At 48.7% G+C, this 15,775-nt stretch overlaps 1 protein-coding gene across 1 annotated transcript in view; it reads right to left on the reverse strand.

The window, feature by feature from the left end:
• The window catches only part of GPSM1 (G protein signaling modulator 1), a 145,595-nt gene extending 138,045 nt beyond the window's left edge, over positions 1–7,550 (reverse strand). The window contains 1 exon segment of the mRNA XM_038374448.2: positions 7,207–7,550. Within this exon segment, the coding sequence (XP_038230376.2) occupies positions 7,207–7,265 (59 nt within the window). The 5' untranslated portion in view covers positions 7,266–7,550.
• Between the last annotated feature and the right edge of the window lie 8,225 nt (positions 7,551–15,775).

A 15,775-nucleotide genomic window follows, 5' to 3' on the forward strand; every position in this document is an offset into this window, starting at 1 on the left:
GGATCCCACTCGTTATGCCCTTCCAACATGACTGTGAACCACTAATAACTACTCTCTGGGAATGATTTTCCAACCACTTATGCACCCATCTTATAGTAGCTCCATGTAGGTTGTATTTCCCTAGTTTGTTTATGAGAAGGTCATGCGAGACAGTATCAAAAGCCTTACTAAAGTCAAGCTATACCATGTCTACTGCTTCCCCCCTAGCCACAAGGCTTGTTACTCTGCAAAGAAAGCTATCAGGTTGGTTTGACTTGTGTTGATAGAAAATTATATAACTCCTAAGCCTGCCACCCCACTTGAAAGTGCTATTTCTGTTCCATCCATTTGTCATATCTGCTCTACAATACGAAATATTTTAGGACAAAAAAAAATGCAGGGATTGCTATTGCTTGCAGGAACATGACATAAGCATAAATGTCTGGCATAAGCTGTGTTAGTTAACTGCCAGTCAGCTAAACTGGCACAGGGAATACGGATAGAGCATCTTGATTGGAAGACTAATACAAAGTGTTCTGATGACCTATATACACATATGCATGTCTCTGTGTTTAGGGCGGTGCATTTATTATTTGTATAACAGTAGCAACTGGATGCCAAAGCTAAGCGCAGAACCCCATTGTGCGATGGGCTGTACATATACAGAGTAAGAGGTTTCAGAGTAGCAGCCGTGTTAGTCTGTATTCGCAAAAAGAAAAGAAGGACTTGTGGCACCTTAAAGATTAACAAATTTATTTGAGCATAAGCTTCCGTGAGCTACAGCTCACTTCAGTGCATCCGATGAAGTCAGCTGTAGCTCAAGAAAGCTTATGCTCAAATAAATTTGTTGGTCTCTAAGGTGCCACAAGTCCTCCTTTTCTTTTTGAAAGTAAGAGGTGTCTCCAGCCCCAACAAACTGACACTCTAAATAGACAAAAGAGACAAAGGCTGAGAGAAAAGATGGATCTTCATCATCATCCCCCTTTTAAATAGGGTGAAATGAGAAATACAGTGACTTGCCCAAGGTTACACAGGGAGTCTGTAGCAAAGCCAGGAAATGAACCTACATCTCCTGAGTTCCAGTTCAATGCCTTAGCCACAAAACTATTCAGCTGCTCGCAGAATGCCTGCTGCTGCGGTGGAATGAATGTTTTATTGGCCTGAGTCTGGGATGACCCACATGACTCACGAATGTTAAAACTACAAACAAGTTCTGCAAGCCGAAAAGATGTCAAACCCCATTACTCCACACCAAGTAACCCTGTGTTTTGCCCAGACCCCCTATTACGCAGCACAGACATTTTAGAAATGTTCGTGCGCGCGATTTTTCAGACCCTTTTTCCAGCCAAGGCAGGCTATCTTGGTGCCAAGAGTCCAATCACACAGGCCGCGGGGGGCGGGGGGGGGAGGAGAAAAAACTATAGCTAATATAATTTAGAGACTTCTAAAAATGATCTAAAATGCCTTTTCCAAATGTAATAATATAGCAGTTTGAAGGTCTGATATATCGGGGCCAAAAACAAAGGCCTTATGTCACAAGGGCATTGTCGGCTTTCCAATGGCAAGTCTCATGGCCCACAGCATACCAGACCTTCGACCTGCCAGAGATTAGGACTGAATGTCCTTCAGCCTGTGATGCATGATGGGAGAGATTTTGGCAGTAGAAATACACATTTGGGGAGAAGGAGGAAACATTGGTGGGGAGGAGAGTAGCTGTTTGGAATTGCAGAAGTGGTCCCAGCAGAGGTGAGGTGAACAGAGTACAGGGGAGACAGTCAACTGTGCAAAATAAATCTCATCTGTGGTCTGAATCATTGTCGTGCAGTCACTTAACCTTGCAGCGAGTGCCTGCCACTCCGCATGTATAACTAGCTGCACCAATTCCACCTATTTGCCTGTCCTACCAAATAAGGTGCCTGCCTACTTGCAGTATACCAATCAGTATCCACCCTGGGAACTTGGGCATGGCCAACCCTTTGGGACCCGCATCAAAATGCATTATGCAACAGGAGAGTTTTTCCTTCCCAATGTTACCATTTAGTGCTTTAAACACTTAGGTTTGGTACAGAGTGTCCAGCCATTTAGTCTACATGTGCAATTTCAGAAGGATGCATTTCACCTGAACTCCTTTCCAGTTAGATGGAACAATCCAGTCATGTTTGTTTATCTCTGGTATTTTCTTGAAAAAGCTTCAGTGATGTTTCTCTTACCACTAACAATCAGAAACCTCTCATAGATGGCTCAGAGGATTTGCAGCAAGATATAATGAAGCTTTTCATCGCTAGGTTGCCTATTCATTTCTAGTCTGGGTTGATACAGGTCGGTGGATTTCAGTCCAGTTCCTAGCTGTCCATGTAACAAAAGCCACCTGCTAATTTTCATCTTGGTGAGTAATTGCAGCTGAAAAGCCAGTGACTGAACAGGCCAGGGAAAGGAGATGACCATTCTGCCTTCATGAGGTGGTTACTACATTTTATTTCAAAAGATAGCAATCTTATCAAACAGGTTAAAGTATTTTCTTTTGCTCTCAATTATACTTCACTTTCACTACACAACACACCACCACACTTTCACAATAATATATAGCTATTTATTTGAATGCTTTGGAGATTTGCTTCTCTGAGTGCTGAGTGTCCAAAAAAAAATCTGATTATTTCATGGAGGATTGCGATTTCTGGGAGCTACTGAAAAAAAAAATGCAGCAATATGGAATATATGGAATATCCCCCAGCTGATGAACATACTGTTATATAGTTCTTCTACCCAACTTGGTCTTTTATTCAAAAAGAAGAAAACCACTGAACTTTTCAGGGCACTCAGCGGGCTGGTTTGGGATCTGAATCCTAGACCCCATCTTCTCTGCAGTTTTGGGGCCAGAGTAGCACAAAAGGGGGCAATTTAGGAGTTGGTACAAATGTATTGGACATCCTCCTGTCTGACACACCAGGGACTGACCCTGGGACCTCCAGAACTATACAGACTTATATTCTCTATGGATTGAGCCCAGAGGGGAAAACTAACACCCACTCACCAGATGGCTATACAAGCACCCCATTTCCCTTAAAAAGCACAGCTCCAGAACTCTGGCAGTCCCATGCAAGGTATGTGTGTTGGAGGATTGTGCCCTAGTGCCCTTCCCTAGCATGGGAGAGTGGCTAGGATCTGGTGTAAACACTTCAAAGTGGAACCGTTCTGAGCAGAATGTACTTTTCTAAAACAGGGATGAATAGAATGGCCCTGGCCTCGCTCCCCCACCCCTCTCCCATTTCAGACTCCAACTTTGCTCAGATTTATGGAGCAAGCAGCCAGCCCACACCATCTATCATTACCATGACTAGCAGTACAAAGGTGAGTGATTACACAAGGTCTCTTCAAAAGGGCAGCGCTGCACAGAAAAGGCAATCTGTATCAACGCTCCTGCAGGGCCACTCTGACCTGAGCAAACATGGCAGACTCTGGCTGGCTGCAGTAGAAATGTAGCCAAGTAAGGAGCACAGCCTCTAATCAAGCCTCATACCACCTCTGAGGTATGGTTCATTAGTCTCATTTACCAATGTGGAAACTGAGGCATGGAGGAACTGTGGTCACAGGGTTGCACAAGGGCCACAGAATGAGTCCATGTCAGCACAGGGAGGAGAGCTCAGGTTCTCCGTGCTGTGCTTGGAGCCCTCAGATCACAGGCCTTCCCCCCAATGGATTAGTAAATCCAGAACACTAGCTCACTTTCCCCTGCTCTGTTAAAACACTTTCCAAACACACTTCATATGGCCCGATTGTGCCGGTGCTGAGCTACCTCAGCTCCTACTGGCTTTGGCAAAATGCAGCCCATGAGTCTATCATTATAGGGCGCCTATTAAGAACCAGGATGCTTTGAGGGATCCTGATATACCTATTGCCCACTCCCCGCACACACAGGTCAGGTAAACGCTGGATTGACACTAATGAGCTGGATGCTGTTCATGCCATGCTCAGGGGAAATCAGGAACGTTTCTAAATGCTTTGGAGTCTGTATGAGTCTTTTCAAACAGGCAGCATTGGGGAGGGTGTTCTTTTATCCAAGCCTTTGTGCCAGCTTTGTTCGTTTCTGATCTGACTGCACTGTTAGCTAATGTCCTCTCTGTGCCGGATTGGTAATATGCCTGTGATGTGAATTCCTTGCTGCTGCTTTCCCAAGAACTTGCCGACCTCTCTCACACACAGCCTCATCAATCTGCAGAATGGCCTCTTAAAGCAGAAGGCCTTTAACTTTTGGGGTTTCAGAGGACACCCCCCAAGGAGGAGTCTGATCCACAGTATCCACCACAAATCACGATCCAGGACCCTGGTCACTTTCAGTCCTTGTATGAGCTCTTACATAGTGCTTAAGGTCACAGTCCCAGCCTCCCTCAATGAGCCTGGAACACAAAAGGCGCGGCCGCATTCCACCAGCATCTGAGACTCCCCTGGAAGCAGATGGGAGTTTTGGGTGCACAAAGCATGTGTCAGGCGCAAAAGGATGGTCTCGAGGCTGCAGCGTGGAGTATTCTCCCAGCAGGGAGAGGGGTACGACATTCCGTCATAGCAGTCACGGTTTGTGGGAATTTCATAGTCCTCGTAGTCCGAGTTCAAGCAACCCCAAAAACGCAGAGCTAAACTCAGCTGAAGTGGCCAGATTTCATTTGCTGGGGATTTTAGCAGCTCACCTCTTTCCTGAGAGCTGTCGAGATGAATCCACGTGTAAGAGGTGGGGCATCTACCCACCTCTCCTATCCCTCCCTGAATTAGCAGTTGTGCAGCAACCATGGAGGGGTGGGCATGTATTAAAGAGTCGCAAAACGCCCACTTGGATTTCCTTCACAAAAATGATTGAAGTTTATTTAAACTAAAAGGTTTGCAAGAAGAGAGATTGACTCCTACCTGCTTAGAAGGTAGTATACATTTCCACAACCCCAGCTTAAAACAGGTGTAGGCTAAACTATTAGTTGCAACAGTGCATTCTCTTTTGGCTGTTACCAGCAGCTGGTGGTCAACAGGGGGAACAAAAAAACAACCTAAACAGGCACCGAGTGCTCTAGTCAACCCATATTCAATAGAATCAGACAAATAACCCTTTCATTGCTGGATTGAATTATTGTGTAAAGCATGTATCGAAGAGGGGCCAATGGAAAAAACACCATGTTGTGTATGATTAAAGGATTTTTTTTTTAAATTCTAGATATTGTACAGACTGTGTCCCATTGCTGGAGAGAATCTGAAATGCAGATAATATTGATAGCAACATAAAAATATCTTAAGGTCACAAACTTTCTCCAGCTCACTAGACTTCTTTGATTTGGTTCAAGTAACAGGCAGGACCAGAGCTGTGAAAAAACAGCCATTTCAGTTTGCATGGGGTTCATGAGAACATTCTCTACTTTTACATGTGTGGCATCCATTTTTCACTTTGAGACTGGGGTTTGGGCAAATCTGCCTCTGCTCTGAATGTGTAATGTAATCAATAGTCTCATCCATGACTGCTTGGTCCTGGCAAAATCTTAGCATGATGCTAAGTAGCACAATTAGTTAGTCGTTGTAGGAGCAAGAGAACCAAGGAGAACTAAAGGGTCCGTGTGGCCAGCAGCTTCAGTAAAGAATCCCCTATATGTTAATTAAAGCCATGTCATAGCTTTTCTCTACCATGAGGGTCACAGTATTCTCTCTCCTGCTCTTATCTTTACAATTTCTGTGCCCCCATGAGAGTAACACCCTCTCACTTCCCACACACCAGCACTTCCTTTCCTCTTACAAAACACTCCGGAAAACCCATTTCTAACCAATCCTCCTCCACTTATTTTTGCACCCAGAATCCTCAGTGCATGTTATGAATTGCAGTCCTCCTGTGTACTCTGTCACCTGAAACAGACCGTAAGCTACTCAGGGCAGGGCCCTACCTTGCTACATGTTTACAAAAGCAGCACTGGTCTATACAGAATCAAGCAATCATCAGAACATCTTTTCACGATTCCCCTCCCAGATGCACTGGTAACCCACGCTGTGACCCTCCCTAGTCAAGAGGATAAGAATCCACTACAGCTGCTAGGTAATGGAGCTGCTCCTTCAGCTCCAGGGGGTAGAGGCTACAGCTGGTGAGAACGTTTTCAACGAAATTAATTTTTGTCAGGCAGCTTTAAGATCTTGGTTTAAACAGTGTTTTAAAGGGGGACTCTCTAGCCCTGACGCTAGGGGTCTGGCCTGGGAGAGTGAAATTCAAATACCCATTTTGCCCCAGTCTCAGCAGAGCTGGACATCCCAGATCAGGCTGAATCAGACACAGCAGGGGCTTGTTCCATAGTAAGGAGTTAAACCTCTAAAGTTACCGTGGAAAGGGACCCGCCATCCTCCGGTCAGCTCCCGTAGCGGGAACCTCCTGCTTTTAGCAATAAAGGTCTCTGGTTCAACCCCCCCGATGCCCATGTGGGCATCAACTGCGTGTGTGTGTGTGTGTGTGTGTGTGTGTGTGTACGCACACCCACATCCTTCTGAACTGGGGCTAGATAAACCAATGCCAGGGAGGAGATGCTTCTCCCGCTAAGTCCGTCTGCGCCAGAGCCGGGAAGATCAATAGCAGGTTTGCTAAAAGTCGGCTCCGTTTTTGATGCGGAGGGTTTACACCAAAGGACGCAAGCAAAAGACACGACCCCAGGGGGCCTTTCCAGCCCGAGGCAGGCGGCGCGGGCTCCGGGAACACCGCACGGAAGAGAAACCCGGTACAAACCGGCTAACTGCAGTCCCGTGTGCACCCAGCTGACCCTGGGCTTTCGCTTCGATACAGGAGTTGCTGGCTGGGCTGCAGAGACTCCCCTGCCCGCTGCCAGCCGAGGGCGAGAGTGGACGACAGGAGACGCGTTCCCGGCGAACAAGCAGCCCCGGAGCCGGCCCCTCGCTCCAGCCCAGGCGCGCACAGCTGCAGCAAAGCCCGGCGGCCGGTCTATTGTCTCCGCCGCTCCGCTGCAGCCCGGGGAAGCCCACGGCCGGGGGCCTGGCTGCTTTAACCGGCGAGCTGCGGCGCGGAACATCGCCCAGCCCCCGTGCAACCCTCGCCGGCTGGCAGCACCGCGGCTCTCCGCAGCCGGAGAACTTTTCCTCCGGCCCCGCGTGTGGGGGATTGCAGCGAGCACTTGAATGCGGCAACAGGAGGAGCTGGGAGACCGCCCCGGGGGCAAGCCAGGGCCCCGGCCCCCAACAGCTGCCCCTAAAGTCCTCTCTTACCTGGAGTGGAGTCTCTTGGTGGCCGAGTTCTGGATCTCCTCGTGGGGGAGAAAAGCCATGAAAAAGGCAGCTCCAGCCTGAATTCCTTCCCTCCCCCGCCTCCCCAAGGAGGATCTGTGGAGCAAGAGCAGCCGCAACAAAAAACACACAAAGCGAGCCCCTTTGCACCTATAGCGGCAGCTCTGCGCCGTAGCCGTTAGTAGGATGGCAGCGAGGAAGTGATGTATAGTAACAATAACGATGAGGCAGGCCCCTCCCCTGCCTGGTGATGTCAGGCAGAGCTAACAAGTCAAGGGGCTTAAAGGGACTTGATCCCCCTCCGCCCCAAACTCCTGATTTCAGCCACACAGTGTCCCCTGCCCCTGGCAGGCCTCTCCCCTCCATCCGTGTGCGCGGCTGGGCTGCCCTCTCTCCCCCAGGCACTGAAGTCAACAGGTTGCTGGCAGCAGGCTGAGGGCTGGAAGGGGAGCCTGCGCCAGCTGTTTGGGTGGAGGAAGTGGGATCAGAGGGTGGCACTGTGAGAAAACCCTGGGCCGTCTAGGAGAAAAGCCGAAATGCTGAGCGTGGATGTGGGAAGGGAGGAATAAGGAAAGCCGCTCTTTCCGGCAGGCCCTGCCCTAACAGAGTCTCGCCCAGGCCGCACTCATTCAGCGGGCACTTCAAGGGCCAAGCAGCAGCCCCGCCCCTTCAAAGGAAGGCCACGCACTGGGCACCCTTCCTCCTGCAGAGTAGCAGGCCCCTGATTTGAACACTCCAGGAATAAGGAACAGCAGTCTCCCAGGAGCTCGGGATCCAGCAGGATGAGGGACATCACAGTCTGGGCTGTAGCAGGTGATTCCCACCACCACCTTGTGAAGCTTTGTGCATTTGCTATTTATTGTCACGCAGTGGATTTCAGGGTGTTACCCATCAGGTGTCCAGAGATCCATACGGATTCAACAGAAAGCTGAGCAGAGGCACCCAGCCTATCTGGGCCACGCCTTGGTCCATTGCAGCAGTGCTTCTATGGGAGGCCAGGCACACTCTGCCTGACCAGCCAGCGTCTCCTCCACGGGGTACAAGTGCAGAGTCTAAATTAGTGCTGCCTATTCAGCGTGTTCGAGATCCTGGCCATCCTGAGAGGGATATGGCCTAAACTGTGGCAACTCCACCGGAAACATAAATTGTGGCAGATTCCACCAGCTCTCTCCACTCGCATTTGCATTGGGGACTCCCTCGGCAGAAGGGCTCCAGAGACATGTCCTACTTATTACCATTTTTGCACTCTTGGGAAGCAGTTTTATTCTTCTCTAGAGTACATGAAGATCTTACTCAGTGCGGCATGGAACTTCAGAGACCTTGAACAATGTCCCGCTGGCTGAACCGCAGAAACCTCTCACTCCACTCTGATTGATTGAGCTTTAAAAACCAAACAAAACCAACAAACCTGTATCCCCACAGTGTAACAATGTGCTTGATTCAGCCAATAAACCACAGCAAGTGAAACCTGAAACCATCACCCCAAAACCCTCAGCAGCATCATTGTCCTGGGTACATGTCACTCGGCTTGATTAAAAGGGAGTGTGCACTGATCCAGGAGGAAAGATACACCCACAGGGCCAGGCTGGAGAGCTGCGACTCACACCGGCCAGTGCTTACTCAGGATTCCACTGAAACCAGTGAGACTCTTCATGTGAGCAGCTCTTCACCAGTAGGAGCAAGCACTTTGCAGGCTGGCCCTAAGAGATATTGGGACTCCCACAGCTTTTGGGATCTCCCCCCCGCCCCGCTTCTACAGAAAAACTTAGAATGAAAACCAGCTGCTGATACCACTGGCTGCAGCCCTCCCTTACCCATAGGAGACAGAGGGTGTGTTGCTGCATGCAGCCCACCAGTACTTGGTTGGCATTTAAATGATTGTGGGCAGCTGAAGTAATCGCCCTGCAGAGGAACAATGCTATAGTAGGAAGCAAGAGAGAGGAGGATGAAGCCTGACTTCCATTTTGGTTTGGTGCCAGATGAATATCATTCCCCACTGAGCTGAGCAAATGGGTTGCCCACAAGTTATTGATGTGGAGGTCATGGGGTGAAATTCCATGGCTTATGCTATGCAGGAGGTCAGATTACATGATGCTAAAGGTCCCTTCTGGCTTTAAAAACTATGACTCCGCAATGGATAATTTATCATCTGACAAAGAGCTGCTTTTTCTGCTTGCAGGGCAGTCGTGAGCAATTTGCACCAGATTTTAATTCATTAATCAAATTTATTTGCCAGGTTTGGTGCAGGTTTTGTTGACTACAGATGCTCGCCGCAAGTATTCAATGCACAGCCAACACTCCAGCTCAGTCAGTTAGCTGCAATTAGTCAGATAAGTCACATGGTATTGTTTCTGAACCTTAATTGGACAAGCATGTAAACATTTTCTGTACAAATACTTACACGTGCAAATGAGAACATTTGCTCTCTGACACTACCTGCAGGCATGCCAGTGACACTGCCTGGTCCTACAGGCTGAATACTAAGCCCTCGTCTACACTATGAGTTTAGGTCAGATTTAGCAGCATCAGATCAGTTTAGCCCTGCACCCGTCCACACTACAAAGCCATTTTTCGACTTTAAGGGCTCTTAAAACCGGTTTCTGTACTCCTCCCCAACAAGTGGATTAGCGCTGAAATTGACCTTGCTGGGTCGAATTTGGGGTAGCGTGGACGCAATTAGACAGTATTGGCCTCCAGGAGCTATCCCAGAGTGCTCCATTGTCACCGCTCTGGACAGCACTCTCAACTCAGATGCACTGGCCAGGTAGACAGGAAAAGCTCCACAAACTTTTGAATTTCATTTCCTGTTTGGCCAGTGTGGTGAGCTCATCAGCAGAGGTGACCATGGAGTCCCAGAATCGCAAAAAAGCTCCAGCATAGACCAAACAGGAGGTACTGGATCTGATTGCTGTATGCGGAGACGAATCCGTGCTATCAGAACTCTGTTCCAAAAGACAAAATGCCAAAATATTTGAAAAAATCTCCAAGGGCATGAAGGACAGAGGCTATCACAGGGACCCACAGCAGTGCAGAGTGAAACTTAAGGAGCTCAGGCAAGCCTACCAAAAAACCCAAGAGGCAAATGCCTGCTCAGGGTCAGAGCCCCAGAGGTGCCGCTTCTATGATGAGCTGCATGCAATTCTAGGGGGTGCCCCTACCACTGTCCCACCCCTGTACGTGGACTCCTGCAAGGGGGGAGTCTCACGCAACAGGGATGAGGATTTTGGGGACGAGGAAGATGATCGCTTGCCTGGTGTGCACTGAGAAACTGTTCTCCCCGACAGCCAGGAACTGTTTATCACCTTGGAGCCAATACCCTCCCAATCCGGGCTCCCAGACCTTGAAGGCAGAGAAGGCAGCTCTGGTGAGTGTACCTTTGTAAATATAATACACTGTTTAAAAGCAAGCGTGTTTAATGATTAATTTGCCCTGAAGACTTGGGATGCATTCGCGGCCAGTACAGCTACTGGAAAAGTTTGTTTATGTGTATCGGGATGGAGTGGAAATCCTTCAGGGACATCTCAATGAAGCTCTCCTGGCTGTACTACCAAAGCCTTTGCAAAAGGTTTCTGGAGCGGGCAGCCTTATTCCGTCCTCCATGGTAGGACACAGCAGATCAGCAGCACATAGTCTGGAATCATTACATAACAAAGCATGGCAGCATATGGTCCCAGTGTTTGCTGGCATTCAAGCAGCATCCGTTCTTTATCTCTCTATATTATCCTCAGGAGAGTGATAGCATTCATGGTCACCTGGTTGAAATAGGGGAATATTATTAAGGGAATATTCAGAGGTGGCAGTTCCTGCTGAGCTGTTTGCCTGTGGCTGAACAGAAATCATTCCCGCTGTTACCACACAGTCGGGGGAGGGGCAAAGCGATCATCCCAGAGAATTGGGTGTGTGGTGGTGGTGCTGGGGGGTGGGGGGTTAGTTGGGTTTGTGCTGCATGATAACCCAAAAACTGCAGCTCCTCCTTTTAGATGGCCAACCCATTTTAAAGGGCCAACCCAATGGGTGCTTGGTATGTGAAATGAGGGTGCTGCTGTTTGAAACCATTCCCACAAGTTAGGAAGGTTAAAGAAGCCAAAAAACTGTGGCTTACCATGTCTGCCTGCAAGCTGAATTCTGTTGCCCACTGGCTCTGCGTGTGTGATCTCTCACTGGCAGGCCCTCAATAGAAGAGGCAAAATGCAACCTTGTAAAGAAACCACACATGCTATGTAATGTTAACAGCTTGGTTCACCAAGAAAAAGTCTACCCGTTCTTTAAAAAAAATTGTTAGACATTTTTTCCCCTCCCGCAGCTGCAAATGTTTCAATGTTCCCCCTATTGTCTCCGTCCCAGAGGCTATCAAAGATTAGAAGCTGAAAAAAAACGCACTCGTGATGAAATGTTCTCTGAGCTCACGCAGGCCTCCAATGCTGAAACAGCCCAGCACAATGCGTTGAGGGAGACAATGTCAGAGTCCAGGAAAGCACAAAATGAACGCAAGGAGAGGAGGGATGAGCGAGAGGAGAGGAGGCAGGACACAATGCTGAGGCTACTGGTGGATCAAACCAATAGGCTCTGGTGTATGGTTGAGGTGCTGGAAAGGCAGCAGGAGCACAGATCACCACTGCAGCCCCTGTGTAACCAACCGCCCACCTCCCCAAGTTCCATAGCCTCCTCACCCAGATGCCCAAGAATGCGGTGAAGGGGCCACCGGGCACCCAACCACTCCACCCCAGAGGACTACCCAAGCAACAGAAAGCTGGCATTCAATAAGTTTTGAAGTGCAGTGTGGCCTTGTCCTTCCCTCCTCCCCCACCCCTCCCGGGCTACCATGGTAGTTATTCCCCGATTTGTGTGATGAATTAATAAAGAATGCATGAATTTGAAACAATGACTTTATTGCCTCTGTAAGCGGTGATCAAGGGGGGGAGGGGAGAGCGGTTAGCTTACAGAGAAGTAGAGTGAACCAAGGGGTTGGGTTTTCATCAAGAAACAAAACAGAACTTTCACACCGTAGCCTGGCCAGTCATGAAACTAGTTTTCAAAGCTTCTCTGATGCACAGCGTGCCCTATTGTGCTCTTCTAACCACCCGGTGTCTGGCTGCATCTAATCAGCAGCCAGGCGATTTGCCTCAACCTCCCACCCTGCCATAAACGTCTCCCCCTTACCCTCACAGAGATTGTGGAGCATACAGCAAGCAGTAATAACAATGGGAATATTGGTTTCGCTGAGGTCTAACCGAGTCAGTAAACTGCACCAGCGCACTTTTAAACATCCAAATGCACATTCTACCACCATTCTGTACTCGCTCAGCCTATAGTTGAACAGCTCCTGACTACTGTCCAGGGTGCCTGTGTATGGCTTCATGAGCCATGGCATTTAGGGGTAGGCTGGGTCTCCAAAGATAACTATAGGCATTTCAACACCCCCAACGGTTATTTCTGGTCTGGAAAGCAAGTCCCTTGCTGCAGCTATTCCCACAGACCAGAGTTCCTAAAGATGTGAGCGTCATGTACCTTTCCCAGCCATCCCATGTTGATGTTGGTGAAACATCCCTTGTGATCCACCAGTGCTTGCAGCACCATTGAAAAGTACCCCTTTCGGTTTATGTACTGGCTGCCTTGGTGATCTGGTCCCAAGATAGGGATATGCGTTCCATCTGTCGCCCCACCACAGTTAGGGAATCCCATTGCAGCAAAGCTATCCACTATAACCTGCACATTTTCCAGAGTCTCTATCCTTGATAGCAGCAGCTCAGTGATTGCGTTGGCTACTTGCATCACAGCAGCCCCCACAGTAGATTTGCCCACTCCAAATTGATTCCCGACTGACCAGTAGCTGTCTGGCGTTGCAAGCTTCCAGAGGGCTATCGCCACTCGCTTATGAACTATAAGGGCTGCTCTCATCTTGGTATTCTGGCGCTTCAGGGCAGGGGAAAGCAAGTCACAAAGTTCCATGAAAGTGCCCTTATGCATACAAAAGTTCTGCAGCCATTGGGAATCGTCCCAGACCTGCAACACTATGCGGTCCCACCAGTTTGTGCTTGTTTCCCGGGCCCAGAATCAGCGTTCCACAGCATAAGCCTGCTCCATTGCCACCAGGATGGCCAAATTGCCAGGGCCTGTACTTTGAGAGAAGTCTGTGTCCATGTCCTCATCACTTTCCTCACCGCGCTGCTGTTGCCTACTTTTGCAGGTTCTGGTTCTGCATATACTGCATGATAATGCACATGGTGTTTAGAGCGGTCACAACTGCTGCAGTGATCTGAGTGGGCGCCATGCTTGTTGTGGTATGGCGTGAGCAGGAGAGCAGAATGGCAGCAGAAGGGGCAGGTGGATGACTATGCTGACAGCAATATGATGCCCGCATGAAACGATTGTCAGCCGTTGCTTTCAAAAGGGAGGGAGGGGTAGGCTGGCAGCAGACGGTGCTGCTGGCTGGGAGAGCAGCCTGAGGCAGAATGGCCTCCTCAAGGATTGAGCTCACAACCCTGGCTTTAGCAGGCCAATGCTCAAACCACTGAGCTATCCCTCTGCCAATATTCCAGGCAGGACTGAATCTCCATTAGACAAAACTTAAAGAAGAGAATGACCTGAGTCACTCCCATTTATATGCAGGTGCCCCTGACAGACTTTACTGAGGTCCGCCAGGAGCACCCATGTCCGACCAGGTGCCTCTGACAGACCTTATCGAGGTCCGCCAGGCGCCCCTGACAGACCTCACTGAGATCTGCCAGGAGCACCCATGCCTGCCCAGGAGCCCTGACCGACCTGACCAAGGCCGGCAAAGAGCACCCAGGAGATGACGAGGACAGCTACTAGTCGTATGCACTATCTGCTGCCACAAGGCAACGAGTTGCTCCTGTGTAGCAATGCAGTCCCACATCTGTCAGCACCCAGGAGATGTACAGTGACGGTGAGCTGAGCGGGCTCCATGCTTGCCATGGTATGGAGTCTGCACAGGTAACCCATGAAAAAACATGCGAAACAATTGTCTGCCATTGCTTTCACAGAGGGAGGGAGGGAATGGGGGCCTGACGACATATACCCAGAACCACCCGCAACAATGTTTTTTGCCCCATCAGGCATTAGGATTTCAACCCAGAATTCCAATGGGCGGTGGAGACTGCAGGAACTGTGGAATAGCTACCCACAGGGCAACGCTCCGGAAGTCGACGCTAGCCTTGGTACTGTGGACGTACTCCACAGACTTAATGGTCTTAATGGTTTTAAGTGAAGACAATCGACTATATAAAATCGCTTTCTAAAAATTCAACTTCTATAAATTCGACCTAATTTCATAGTGTAGACATACCCCACAGACCAAGCAGGAATTAGGAATTCCTAGGCATAGGGATTTACTGGTTGCTAACATTTACATAAAAAGAAGAGGATGACTTGTGGCACCTTAGAGACTAACAAATCTAAGGTGCCACAAGTCCTTCTTTTCTATTTGTGGCCAAGAGCACCCAGGAGATGATGAGGACAGCTACTACTGTAACACAGCTGCTACTCTGAAACCTAACATTCACATGAAACTATTTGCAGCACTCGCCCAGCTCTGCTTCTGTGCATCTTCCCTCTTGCAACGCTCCTTTACAACTGACAGACAATTCCCTTTTTAAATTATTAGTCTCACTGCAGAGACAGAACTCCCTTATTTTTCAGAGGACAGTAGTCATTGCAAGTTATCCCCTTGTTACGTTGCTCAAGCTATGGCATTATCTACATAGTTGCCTCTCAAATTTTACCATCCTTGTACTAACACCAGGGGTAACAATAGCAGGAGTGCTAGTGTAGACTGGTCACTGGATTCTTAACCAGCCTATTAGCCAAACCTGCTCTGAGAAGGGTTAGTCAATGTGGTGATAGAAATGTCAGTGGCAATCAACATTAATTCTCCCATCATCGCTAACACTGTTGGAGCTGCGAGGAGAAGGCCTGGAAATTCCCTTGCATTAGGGACACTGTGGTGGTGATGACTGTTTATTTCTGCCTAGCAAAAGTTTTGCCTGGATCACAGTTTGCCAGTGAAGGGAGAGAGAGAAATAAATCAGGGCCAGCATCTCCCTCCACTTCAGTTCACGTTCTGTGCTGTTGACGATAACACAAGGGCTGCTTTTAGAGTGAACAAGTGTAAGATACAGTTCAACAGATTCCTCTGTGTCACGGGCCAGAGGGCAAGGAGACAGAACGGCCTGGAAGAACACAGGGGCAGGCATAACTGCTGCTACAATGGATACTGTCATGCCATTTAAGTTTGGCAAGCTCCTGAAATAAAAATCTGAATGCTGTAAAGGCATGAAAACCTGCTGTCTGGCTAGAGCTCTCTGTCAATCACTTTAATAAAAATCATGGGAGGCGGGGGGATCAGTTTAAAAACTAAAACAAAAGCAGTGCACATTCATACAGCACCTTTCATGCCAAAGAACCCCAAGTCACTCTTCGAAATTAATATAGAGATCCCTTCACCCGCCACTTGGGAGAAGCATGGCCGCTGTTTAAAGCGCACAATCATTCTTTTTACATGCTAGTCATTGTATTGTGTAAATATATACAC

This window comes from Dermochelys coriacea, chromosome 16 (assembly GCF_009764565.3).
Source record: "Dermochelys coriacea isolate rDerCor1 chromosome 16, rDerCor1.pri.v4, whole genome shotgun sequence".
Lineage (NCBI taxonomy): Eukaryota > Metazoa > Chordata > Testudines > Dermochelyidae > Dermochelys > Dermochelys coriacea.